This window comes from Strongylocentrotus purpuratus, unplaced genomic scaffold (assembly GCF_000002235.5).
Source record: "Strongylocentrotus purpuratus isolate Spur 01 unplaced genomic scaffold, Spur_5.0 spur5_scaffold_2, whole genome shotgun sequence".
NCBI classification, from domain to species: Eukaryota; Metazoa; Echinodermata; class Echinoidea; order Camarodonta; family Strongylocentrotidae; genus Strongylocentrotus; species Strongylocentrotus purpuratus.
In genome coordinates, this window is record NW_022145605.1 from 14,522,609 (window position 1) to 14,535,158 (window position 12,550).

Consider the following 12,550-nt stretch of genomic DNA (forward strand, 5'->3'; position numbering starts at 1 on the left):
CGCAAAAATATACTCCTTTGACCAAGTGGTTAATATAACATCTAACATGACCGGGAGTGCAATATGCCAATTAATAATAATAATAATAATATTCAATTTTTATCTAGCGCTTAATACAAATGTCTCTAAGCGCTTTATAAATATACTCTTACCCCGGTCATTGGATTAAGTGCCTGCCCGCACATAATGTGTGCACAATCTCCAGCCAGGCGTTACATGACGCTCAAAAACTGTTTGACCAACAATAACGGTCGCATCCAATGGTCGCAATCAATATAACGTGACGACTCTAAAATTAACTTACTATTTCCATGCGATACCAAATCGAGCTTGAACTTATATTACTTCATATAAAGCTTTATTACGAGCTAAATTACAAATTTGTTTTGTTTGGAAATAATCCATGAAAAATTTACGATTACAGGAAGAAAATAAAATTCTCACTTTTAAGTGTGTACACATAGGCCTAGTTCAATATTCGAGAAAGGAAAATACAAAAACATAAGACCAAACAGATGCCGTATTGTGGGAAATGAATTTTAAATTATAAAAAATATGTTGAAAATATGATATTTTGGGGAAAAAATGAATCATTATAACATTCTTCTGTTACAGTATAATAAAGTGAAAAGTAATTTTTTTTTAATTAGTAAAATTACAAGATAGTATGAATCAATCAATGTATAATCATTTACCATTTACATGTTGACATGATCTACTTCTGATCATTTTACTTATAATTATAGCGCCTATTAAATAAGTGATGAATTGTAACTTCTTTGATGTAAACAAAATATCAGAATGTAAATGACAATTAAAAAGTACTTTATTTTACAGATTACATGCATAAGGTGGATATTGTCTTTAACAAAATAACAACCAACCACCCCGCTAACTGCGAGAGTTGAAACAAAGAATAGATTAATATATAATTTAAAAATCAGAATGACGCACAATAGCTTTGTATGCACATTTAGACTGAAAAACTCTTAAAGATAAGGTTGAGTTCTGGGGAGAGGTGAAATATAATTTGTGAGCATTATCATTGTTATTATATAAGTAAGGAAGAACATCAAAAAAACATTTTCCACTGAAAAGCATGGCTCTTCAATTGCCTTAATATTCTAAATACGACAAGTAACAGCTTACAAAAGAGGCCCGATTTTTATGTTTGTGTAGTCCCATAAACATCGATCTGTGTACAGTGCTTGTTTCTTTACCAAGACTTGGCCAAATTTCTTATCATTTTGATGACTCCAGAACCTTACAGTACGCACAAATACTTAAATGCTACATGACTGGGCCAAATTTCTTATCATTTTGATGACTCCAGAACCTTACAGTACGCACAATTACTTAAATGCTACATGACTGGGCCAAATTTCTTATCATTTTGATGACTCCAGAACCTTACAGTACGCACAAATACTTAAATGCTACATGATCAACTTTTTCTGATCGATTCCACACCGTTTCTTTCACATTGCAATCGCATGGCCAGAACTCAACTTTATTTTAATGCAAGAACAATGATAATGATGCCGATAAATTCGAGAGAAAAAAAGGAATACAAATAAAGATAAACAAAACATGTGATACAAATTTGATGTTTGTATACTTTACACGCCTTTCCACATATTTGTTTTCCAGTCTGGTTCAATCAGTGTATTATTTGCCTGAATATTCCTCGCGACCGGAAAATACCCACGGTCTTTTATAAAACGATCTGACAGACGGAGCTTCGAGCATAATGACAGGGCAAATCACGCCATTTGTAATGATAGGAAAGTGCTACACATTTTTCATTTCCGTAGCCGGTTGGGTGACCGCTTGACCAACCTAAAAGGGGAGACATAATTTATTATAGTATTATGCGTGCTACCCCCATGCAGGATAATGATGGTAATAATAATGTAGCTAATAATGATAATCCATGTAATAATATACATGAATTTATAAAGCGCAGCTATCCATAACAATCTGATCAGGATACGACAACGTGGATTTGCAATGTAATGCAATGCAAGTTTTATGAAAAATAGTTCTGCAGTTAATTCATAGATAAAGACAGTAAATTTTAGATAAACAGATACGTTTTCAGTTGTGCTTTGAATAGGTGTTTCTGAAAATGTTTGGTTTTTATAGCATGGATGTAAGATCTTTAGAATATAAACAAAGCACTATGACATTACGAATACACCCTTCCGTTTCATTTATTGATCTCCAAAAAAAAAAATATATAAAACAAAAATTAAATAAAGAAAATTTTAGTTCAAAATAGCACTTAACAATATATCAAGTACAGTGCTGTGAATCCCAAGACCAATGTGTACATTGCATCAGCAAACAAATATTATGATGGAGCTAATTAATTGATGTTGCAGTAATTACAACCAATATAATTCAAAGGTTGGAAATACATTCGATAGGCGTAATTACGTGTAGCAATACTGAGCTGAATTATCGAGATTAAACTTACTGGTTGAGTTAATCTGCACAGCTCCGTTGCCATCCACGTCGCACATGAACAGCCCTTTGGTTTCCATTTCATTACAGTTAATCCATGAATCACGTAGATCATTTCCGTGCTTGAGTATTAAGGCGAGCCGGGACGCTTCTTCGGTATCTGCAAATAGGAGGGATGGTGTCCTGTCTCCTGCAGCCGTGGTTATCGGTCCAAGGGTCGGGCAGATGTTGTGAGCGTGATGCCACATCAGCCACCTTGTATCAAAGCGGTAACATTTCGAGGACGTGCATTCCCATTCTGTCTCTGAAGGACCAATGAACATTTAAAGCATTTCAGTAATCGAGATTAATTGGTATTTTGATGGAACAGATTTCAAGAAAGAGATGTCTTTGAGGATAGTCAATTGAATATAATATAGTCAGATTTTGTTTTATTGCAGTCACTTATGTGTTCATTATGGTCACCTAAATTATTTTCCTTTAAGAAGATAAATGTGCACCAGAATCTGTTTAGGAATAAAAGCCATCTGTCTACACGCCCATATTTTTGTTTATCTTGCGATACCTTAGCAGTGGAATGACAGTATTTGCATATCATTCATACCTCCAGCTCCGATAAAATGTAAATGTGAAGTAATGATATCAGATTAATCGTTATGCCTAGGTGTGGAATCACATTCGACGGAAAGTAAGAAGGCATTGTAATGGGTCCACAATGGGTCGGTGACTACGAGTTCAGAAACAAAATGATTACGAAACAAGCTCGGAAATACAGTTGAAGTCCACTTTATTATTTATAAACTCAGCCAAAGCTCCAGTAGTTCAAACGTAAATTATTTATTTAAGGACATTTTAAAATAGCTTATTCTCTCAGAGGCTGGGCGGCCCAATAGATTGAGCGAATTTAGCAGCACACCCTTAACAGAGTAACGGAATGAAATAAGACTGAGCTACAAAATGTTGTTGATGTTTTTTTGTTGTTGTAATGGCAATCAGTCAAGAACTGACTCCCTTAAAATGAAATGAAAAAGAAAAAAACCGACAAAATTTAGATTTTTGTTGTAGGTTACCGCGTAGTCCTGTCCATTCTAAGACACCGTCCAGACACCGTCCTGTCTCTCGGGTGTAGACAGTGGGCGCCCTTTGGGCTACACTAATAATCTGGAAACTCGAAAGAAGAAAGGAATTGATCAACAATCGTAAAATCAAGAGGGTACTTTTTCGGGGAAATTGGCTTTGAGCGACCTCGCAACTTCAACGAACCTTCGATCTAAAAACAAATTTTGTGATAGAGTGGTGTTTATAATACATATTGCATTGAATAATTAAACTTTTTAGGGGAAACAAACAAAATGGGGGCTTTTGTGAACGGTGGTGCAAAAAAAATATTAAAAAAAATAAAATAAAAAAAATGCATTTTTAGAATAAAACGGTATGAAGCGTTTTCAATGTAAGCATCTGATGAATTAAAGAGCCTTAAAATTTCGTCGGGATTTATACAATCTGTTTCAGCGAGTAGCATGTATCTTTCAATTTAATACTTCTGGCACTTTGCTATAAAGTGTTCAGCGGTTTCTACTTTTCGACATGAGTTACAGTGTCCAGTTGGATGTATTCCCATATTCGGCCTAGATCCGCGTTAAGACCGATGTGTCCTAGTCCTAATCGACGTATTATTATTTTTTTTGCCACCACCATACTATACGGTAGAAATATCCAAGGTCCGTCTCCGTAAACTCACGCTATTTTACCTCGAGTTGCAGTTGAAGGCGCCGATTTAATAATAATAATAAAAGTAAACAATGCTGTTTTAACAACCAAAGATGACTTTACCTCCGATTCCAAACAGAAATCCCTCTTAAGTCATGATTCGATTACGTAATATATGTCATTGTCATATTTGGAAATTAAATTGGTGGCGCACAAGGCAATTGGACACGCTTTAGGTTAATATTTCGAAAGTAATTGCTATCGTACATGTTAAAATATTCTTTCTAGAAGGCGTCGCCTCGACTCATCATTGAGTGAAACAGTGACAGATGGCTATTAAAGTATTATCAACTATACGTTTTTACTAACATTTTATGAGCATAGGTTTCAAAGAGTATAGACTTGTATAGGCTACAGTTATCTTTGAGGTAATATCAAACAAAAATCATACATGACATACCTACAGATACGAGGGTGATGTTGAAAGAACAGTTTGTGTTTACAAGGCCGCTGTTGTCGGTCACAGTATAGATGACGCTAATGGGGCTATTCACGGAGACATTAACTCCAGGTTCATAGTTGGCGACGATGAATGCAATTCCAGACGCATCACTGGCTGTTGGTGGTGTCCAAGTGATTGGTGTGGTGGTTTTGAGGACTGAGAATGTCTGGTTAGAAGGGCAGGATTGTACCACTGGAGGGGTGGTATCGACTGTGATATCAAGACATAATAAGAATGTAGTTTTGTGTCTTATGGTCTGTTATCCAGTCAAACCATCATGGGCTCAGACAAACTGACTCAAAAGTGAAGGAGCATTTCATTTTAACCTTCAATCGAATGGTTGAGTTGATGAATCATCAATTTCATTGTTATTTTGCTTGTATCGACCCGAACATCTCTCCATCTTTCTCAAATTAAAGTGTTAAAAGAGAGTGCTCATTAATACCAAGTATCCCTTTACATAATATCATGAATAAAGTAGGTAAAAATGTCAAATTGCAAAACATGCTTTCCTTTATACCTGTATTGACGTTGACGTTGAAGGTACAAAGAGATGCCTGGTTTCCGCTCTCATCAGCAAAGATGTACTCAACGAGAGTTGACCCGACTGGGAAATCATCACCCGATATATAGTTCTGAGAGACCAGGACGACAGTTCCTTCTCTATTGACAGCCGATGGTGGGGTGAACTCTATCGACTTATTCGGAGTACCAAGCTCGACGGTTACTGTGATATCCTTCAAACAGGTAACAAAAATTCCCTGGGTTGTTGCAGGCGGATTTGTGTCAACTAGTTTAAAGATTGATAGATAACATTGGTGAAATGAATAAAATAAACAGGAAAGTTGGAGAAAAAGTTCTTGATATATATTTCCAAACATTTCACCTTGCAGCCTCATACCGACGACCTCCCGCGGTCAGTTCAGTTACGAGACTATTAGCGTGTCCACACACAATTTTTTTAAATTTTTTTTATCCCGAAACTCTAAAAGAAATGTATAAAGAATCTTCGTATAAATTCCAGGGTGTCCACACTCAAGAAACGTCGTATAAAGAATAATCGTATAAATTCCAGGGCTTCAACACACACCAGAAAGTAATCACGAAACTCTAAAGCGAAACGTCCTATAGGTGCGCAGTTTGCTACTGCGGTCATGAAACGAAAGCGGAAATGAGAGATCGGGTCTCCTTTCGCACGCGGTCACGTTAAGCCCCTCCCAGTTATACCGTTCAAGTTTGACCAGTTATACTAGTTACGTCCACACACAACATATTCCGTGATTACGCGTGATTCTTTATTGAGGTCTAGTTCGAAACGATGTCCAAACCCGCGTTCAATTATACGACGTACCGTTAGTAAGCGTCAACACACACAATTTCATCATATAACTATTTTTAGTTATACGATGAATTTGTTGTGGGTGGACACGGGATATAATGCAGGTAACGGTTGGTATCTTCTTAGATTCGAGTCTAGAATTACGAGATTGGCCAATTTACGCTTTTGAAATTCCGATGTAATCCGTAGCTCATTTCATTGAAAAAAAAATCAAATCGTAGTTTTGTCGTAAAGTGCGCGATTGCCAAAATAAAGGATGACGTAAAGTAAACTACTTGTCTTTATTGGTAACTGCATCGTGCTGGATGGTTTAATTATACTCTAAAGATAGGAAATGCAATTTTTTTCTTAGTTCTTACGTTCATGACATTGTTTTCCTTGAAATCCGATAGGGCAGTGACATCTATATCCGGTCATAGTCTCCTCACACCAGCCGTTTTCACATGGATTAATGTCGCAATCTGCGAACATATGTAATGAACATGACACTGAATAAATACAAAACAGCATCGCTGATATTAGAATTACTCCGGGTTTCTTGAATAAGACCAAAATCAAATAGTTATAAAAGTTCCTAATGTATTCCTAGATACAATCATTATTTTTTCTTAAATACCATGTTCGAACTGAAAAATGAAATGGATGAATTATAAATCAACGGAAAGCTTGTGAGCCATAGATTACAATAATATCAATTACATTCCACTTTAGAGTCTGTCATAGGAGTATCAGCCCTCCGAAAACTCAAAATCTAAAGCTTTGAAAATCGGAAGTTGTCGACCTAAAAACTAGCCATCGACTTGATGACATCGTCTCATGCGGAGTGCGCATATTCACAATGACTTTGCATTAATCAAGCACGGCTCATCGCCTCAACTTTATAGGCGAACCGGTCAAGTCCGCATGCTATGTCGTCACTGTAACTGCGGCAAATTTGACCGCTGTTGACCCGTAATTTGACGGGGCACGGAAAATGAGGTTTTAATTTGCTTTCGTGCAATAATAAAAGGGTAAATACTTTTTATTCCTTTATATTTATATTCTACATTAATTCAGTTTCCCAATTATACACGTTTTATTTTCATCGGCTAGAGTCTTTAAAGTCCAAACAATAGTGGAAAAGCTCTTCTAAGGATTTTAGAAAAAAAAACAGAGAAGAAAACAATCACCCGGAAATCTGCAGACTCGACGTCCAGGAGGAACACCAAGTTTACTCTCCCTTCTTGGGCAACCGCCTCCTCCTAATGAATTAGGGATAAGCTTTGGGATGGTTTGTACCATACTGCCATTGAGGTGTCCTTTCTTCTGACACTCAAAGAACATTGGTAAGGTGTAATTCAGGCCGAATCTGTCCGTACAACAAGTCTTTGTCTCATTCATGCTTGCATCCGATGACACGAGTAGGGCTGTGGGGAAGATATACAATGAGAGTAGTTTCCATGGTCAGGCGCGTACGCAGAGGGGAGAGGGGGGGGGGGGGTTAACCTCCCTCATTTTTTGTAGTTGTAAAAAAAAAATTGTGGTAAAGGAGGCCTCCCCCCCCCCCCCCCCCGCCCGGCTGGCTGAGTCGTTGCGAAATTTTCGGCGCGATTTTTAATTTTAAAACAACCCTCTTGAAAAAAAATCCTGCGTTCGCCACTGACCATTGTCGCATAGGATTCTTTTCCCTCCGTTAAGACTATCCTAGATATTACCCCTGCGATGATCTACTTCGTATAGATTCGGTATCATTTCTCCGCTAGGTCATAATCTTTCGTGTATTCTCTTCCAATCACCTTTCTCCTGATATTTTGTTTACTACATGTATTTAATTTTATCTACTAACATGACGCAGATCTGATGTTCGAGACCAACCCCCACATGGCACGAAGCATCGATTTGTACATTTTATATTGAGAGAATTGACTTTGAGGAAGATATATATTCCGGAACAGGCATGTAACTGATCATTCAGAATATAATAATTTGTTCTTAGTGTATTTTCCATTTTGGGGGCTTATCTGCTTTTTTATGAAATATTTCATTGTATTCTTTGACTTTGCATGTTTTTTTATGAAAGTGGTGAATAAAGTTCAATTCAACTCAATAATCAACCAAATAATTTTCATAATGAAATGCATTATCTTCTAAAACAGAGCAGGATAGGTGATAGTAATGAAAATGGGGAAATGCACATTATTAAAGAGGATCTTTAAAACCCCATCCCAATTTGCAGTAACACACTTGTGACGCTATGATAATTCAGTGGAAGATGAGTGGTAAAGAAAGTTAAGGGGAGAAAATATAGGAGGGGGATGGGAGAGGAGAAATTGGCAAGAAAGGATAACAAATATGATCTATGTGTTGATTATAAGCAGGTTAACGTGTTTTATTTTGTGGCGAAAACGATATACGGTCCCGAAGGCAAAGTACCAAACTAATCACAAGAGCTAAGCCTATGAAAGAGAAAATTTAGTTCGAGCTATATGTATTTCATTTTGATGAAATTCCGCCATTAAAACGTGTGATCATGGCTCTGTTAGCATGAACGTTTCACTTTTCAAGAGGAATTACAAATGCGTAGAAAAGCAATATTTACCGATGGACAGGCAGATTACGATGCCATAGGTACATTCCAAAACATACTTCTGTTCCATACTCTGTGCTGAAAGGGAAAGATAGTGATGATAACAATAATCGTTATTTTATCATGATACAAGTTAAGATTTTTGTTAAACTTCATGAATGTATCCTTAATCTGTTTTGCAATACATGTTCATAATCAAATGGTTCACATCTTTGAAATCCTAGGTTTTAAAAAAAAGTACGTGAGGGTAATCATGAATCAACCAGATGTTAACAATTTTACACCCGGATAATGTGTTATCCAAAGAACTACCCTATTTCTGCTTGAACAAGAATGTGAGCACCATTTATCCAACTTTACCCAATAGTCAGATAGGCATAATGATTGAGGTAACCATCTTTACAGGGCGAATGTTTTCGTCAATTATTACTCACCGGTTTGGTAGAAAAGACAACAAAAACCTCGTAATAAGTTATCGATCTTGATCTGATCAACCGATTTGGTTCTATCTAGTAAAGGACGAAGTTAAAAAGACAAATTAGCATTGCAAATCGAATACTATGCGAAAAAAACGAAGCATTGGTTAAGAAGATTCTAAGAACTGTTGAGCTCCAACATCCGTGATATCCAAGCCAATAGATTGTAATATCACTGCAGCGGGTGCATAAGTCTTGTTGTTTTTGGCGGCGAGTGATATTGCTACTTAGGTGAAGAGAGATGAGCTGCGAGAGGAATAGTCGCAAGGAAATCATCTGATTGGTCCGTTAAAACAATTTATAGTCTGTCGTTATAGCAGCGTCAATAGGGACTTTTAGAATTGCACAACGACAACGTGGATTGCTACGATCGACGTCCTTTTAATGCACTGCCTTGAATGGACGTCACACGTATCAGTACACGCAAATCGAAAATTCCCTATTACCATATCAACGATACGTTGATATAGTTACATGTTACGCCTCTGAGGAAAACGACATGAATGCATGGAATGTTTAATTGTTAGTACGACATCTATGAACAAAATTACAGTATTTCTTAGTGATAGTGGTGGTTATTTTACCTGACAGCTAAGAAACGGTAAATGCTTGTTAATAGTAAGCAACCCGAAGACCGACGGCTTTAGGTCCTCTCTGAGTGACCTGGTAATGAGGATTAATGCCTCACCAAAGGGCACTATCGCATCGCCTTGGTTTCGAACTCGGTTCCCCGGATTACGAGACCACTACTCTACCGACTGAGCTATCGCGCCTCCTTTCAAAGATTCTCCCCCCCCCCCTTTTTTTTAAACTCCAACTAGAAACATCATTAAGGGAAAAGAAAAAGAATTTTCGTCAGTCATTGTCAGTATATAAAATGAAAACGGTCTATCGAAGAAAAAACAGCAACAACAATAAACGACAGGGCGTTCAATGTTTTTGTTTTCAAAATACCTTTTTGGGAAACAATTTGTTGTGACAATGAACATCCATTATTTCTTGTCGGAATTTAATCCGAATCGTATGCCATGGAACTTCACAAAATCCTAGATCCATGTGGTTTTCCAATGCATATATGTGGGGCTTTCTTATTCTTTCATGACTGGAAGATGCAAGCGAACGGAAAATAGTCTTCTGTGTGTGTGTGTGTGTGTGTGTGTGTGTGTGTGGGGGGGGGGGGGTAATGATTTGAAAATGTTGGAAGTTGTTTTAAAAATGTGATCAGTGGTAGATTTGAAGGACAATTTACAAAATATTTTGTCACATGACTGAATAGTCTCCTCTTTTCCCTTCTGAATTCTCCGTTGTCAAGTCGTTGATATTTGTGAATCATGTTTCCACGCTTGACATGAGCTCGGAGCTCTTCAAACTCCCCCAATTTACAATGATACAATATCCAAAAAATAAAAACGTCATCAAAAAAAGAAAAAGAAAAAAGAAACTTAAAGGTTCATAAAATATAGGGTCGCTTTCACATCAAATGAAAAAACCGCTATTGACAAGTTTGTCTAAAGACATTTGATCAGCTCCACTGCAGTTAAGACGATTTGTTATGAGTAGTTGGACGATTGAAAGTGTGTTTTTCTTTACTTTACAATCTTAAAGAAAGTTAGAAATAAAAGAAAAAAACCTTTTTGATAGGTGAGATGCCGTTTATAGACTACTTAAGAGAATATACAAAAAAGTTTAATTAGGGCACCTTGATGTTCAGGGAAAAGAAAAACAAAAGATTGAAGAGAGGGAGAGAGAGAGAGAGAGAGAGGGCATTGTGCCCATACACCCTTCGAATACCAACCTAATCTTCGTACATAATGCAATATTCAGATAGATAGTGACTTCAATTGATTGAGTAAATCTGATCGTGTTGTTTTCACTTTTTCTCATGTGTCTTTTTGATAAAGAGTAATAATAAGAAAGTGAATCGTGAGTGCTTAGCTTTTAAGAGGAAGTTCAAGATGATTAGGATTTTTGTTATTAACTTGAATTCAATTTGTAGCGATTTTCTGTTCATTGTATACCAAAGGGCAAAGATCTGTGAGAAATAGGATGAGAGTGATGTTTTCACCGTCACTATGGCGACAGGAAAAGCAAGTCTCCGTTGTCAAGTCGTAAATATTTGTTCATCGTGTTGCCACGCTTTATAGCATGAGCTTGGAGCTCTTCAAACGATACAATATAGAAAAGGTTAAAACGTCATCACAAAACAAAACAAAAAATGTATACCCTTGAAAATCCATAGGGTCGCTTTCACATCAAATGAAAAAACGGTTTCTGACAAGTGTGTCCAAAGACATTTTGGTTTTGATTTTTGATTTTTCTGCATTTTCCCAAATATAATAACAGAATAACAAAGAACATATAGACGTAAGGTATAATACAACATTTATGTACATATAATAATGAAACTTAATATTTCTATAACATATCATCATAAATTTAAAGTATTATCCGAACTGTCTGTTGAAAAAGTGCAGGAGACCGCAATCATAAGCGATGTTTTTTTTTTTAAAGAGATTCTTTAAAAGAAAAGAGAGATGAACAATACCTTATTGTATTTGTGTTAATATTTGAGTTTAAACTGTAAATGTTGTGAAATAGGGATGGTAGTTGACCATGAGAATATTTATGCATAAAAATGCTTGTCTGGAAAATTTGAATATCTTGTATTTTTACTGTTTTTAAACGATGAAATAAAGTTTTGTATGTGATATATAATTTAAGTTAGTACTCATGCGAATCGCTCTCTGTTAAAGCAAAAACAAGGAATTAATTCTTGTCAAACTAGAATTATCCCATACAATATTACAATATAACACAGGTGATAGAATTAGAGAATTTTATAATATAATCATAGATCTATCAGAGAGATTTTTAAAAAAAACTTATACAGTATTCCAATATTCTTTGATACTGATGTATGCATATCACGTATATGCTCATTAAATGAGAGTCATTAGGGACTCCTAAAAACTTTACAGCTTGTTTTTAAATGAGAGGCAAGCCGTGAATCTCAATATTAAATTCCCTTATTATCATGTCTGTTAGTCTTTTAAAATTAAATGAAATTTGTTTTCACTAAGATTAAATGATAATGTATTATTATTAAATTTGTTTACAATTTCCCCGTCCAGCTTGCATATAGATTTTCCACAATAATTTTTCTAAATTTCCTTCAAAGAGAGAAAAAAAGGGTTATGATAAAAAAAAAAGTAGGAAAAAGAAATGTGATAAAAGAGGGAAAAAAAAGAGAACACCTATTGCCTCCCCTCCGCCCCTCACTACGCTAAAACACTCGATAACAAAGACGACCAAAAAAAAAACACACATAAAACGAAGTTTACTGTTAAATAGTGACTTCAGTTGTTTGAGTAAATCCGATCGTGTTGTTTTCCAGTTTTCTCATTTGTCAGTTTGATAACGAGAATAATTAAGAAAGGGAATCTTGATGAGTGTATAGATTTTAAGAGGAATCTCATGATGATGAGGATTTT

The 12,550-nt window shown here is 36.0% G+C and overlaps 1 protein-coding gene across 1 annotated transcript; it reads right to left on the reverse strand.

Annotated features, from left to right (window-relative positions):
* Positions 1–1,613: 1,613 nt before the first annotated feature.
* On the reverse strand, positions 1,614–8,682 carry LOC105439587. Its single transcript, XM_030991064.1, has 7 exons — positions 8,596–8,682; positions 7,187–7,423; positions 6,377–6,478; positions 5,199–5,468; positions 4,637–4,888; positions 2,480–2,770; positions 1,614–1,839 (listed from the first exon to the last, which is right to left on the reverse strand). The coding sequence occupies exons 1-7, from the start codon at positions 8,651–8,653 to the stop codon at positions 1,715–1,717; spliced, it is 1,335 nt and encodes a 444-aa protein (XP_030846924.1). The 5' UTR covers positions 8,654–8,682; the 3' UTR covers positions 1,614–1,714.
* Positions 8,683–12,550: the final 3,868 nt, after the last annotated feature.

Coding starts and splice junctions, on each gene's coding strand:
- LOC105439587 (XM_030991064.1), bottom strand. CDS start 8,653: ATGGAACAGAAGTATGTTTTGGAATGTACCTATGGCATCGTAATCTGC. Junction 6,479..7,186: donor TCGAGTCTGCAGATTTCCGG/GTGATTGTTTTC, acceptor ATATGTTCGCAG/ATTGCGACATTAATCCATGT. Junction 5,469..6,376: donor AGGAAAACAATGTCATGAAC/GTAAGAACTAAG, acceptor TCTTTAAACTAG/TTGACACAAATCCGCCTGCA.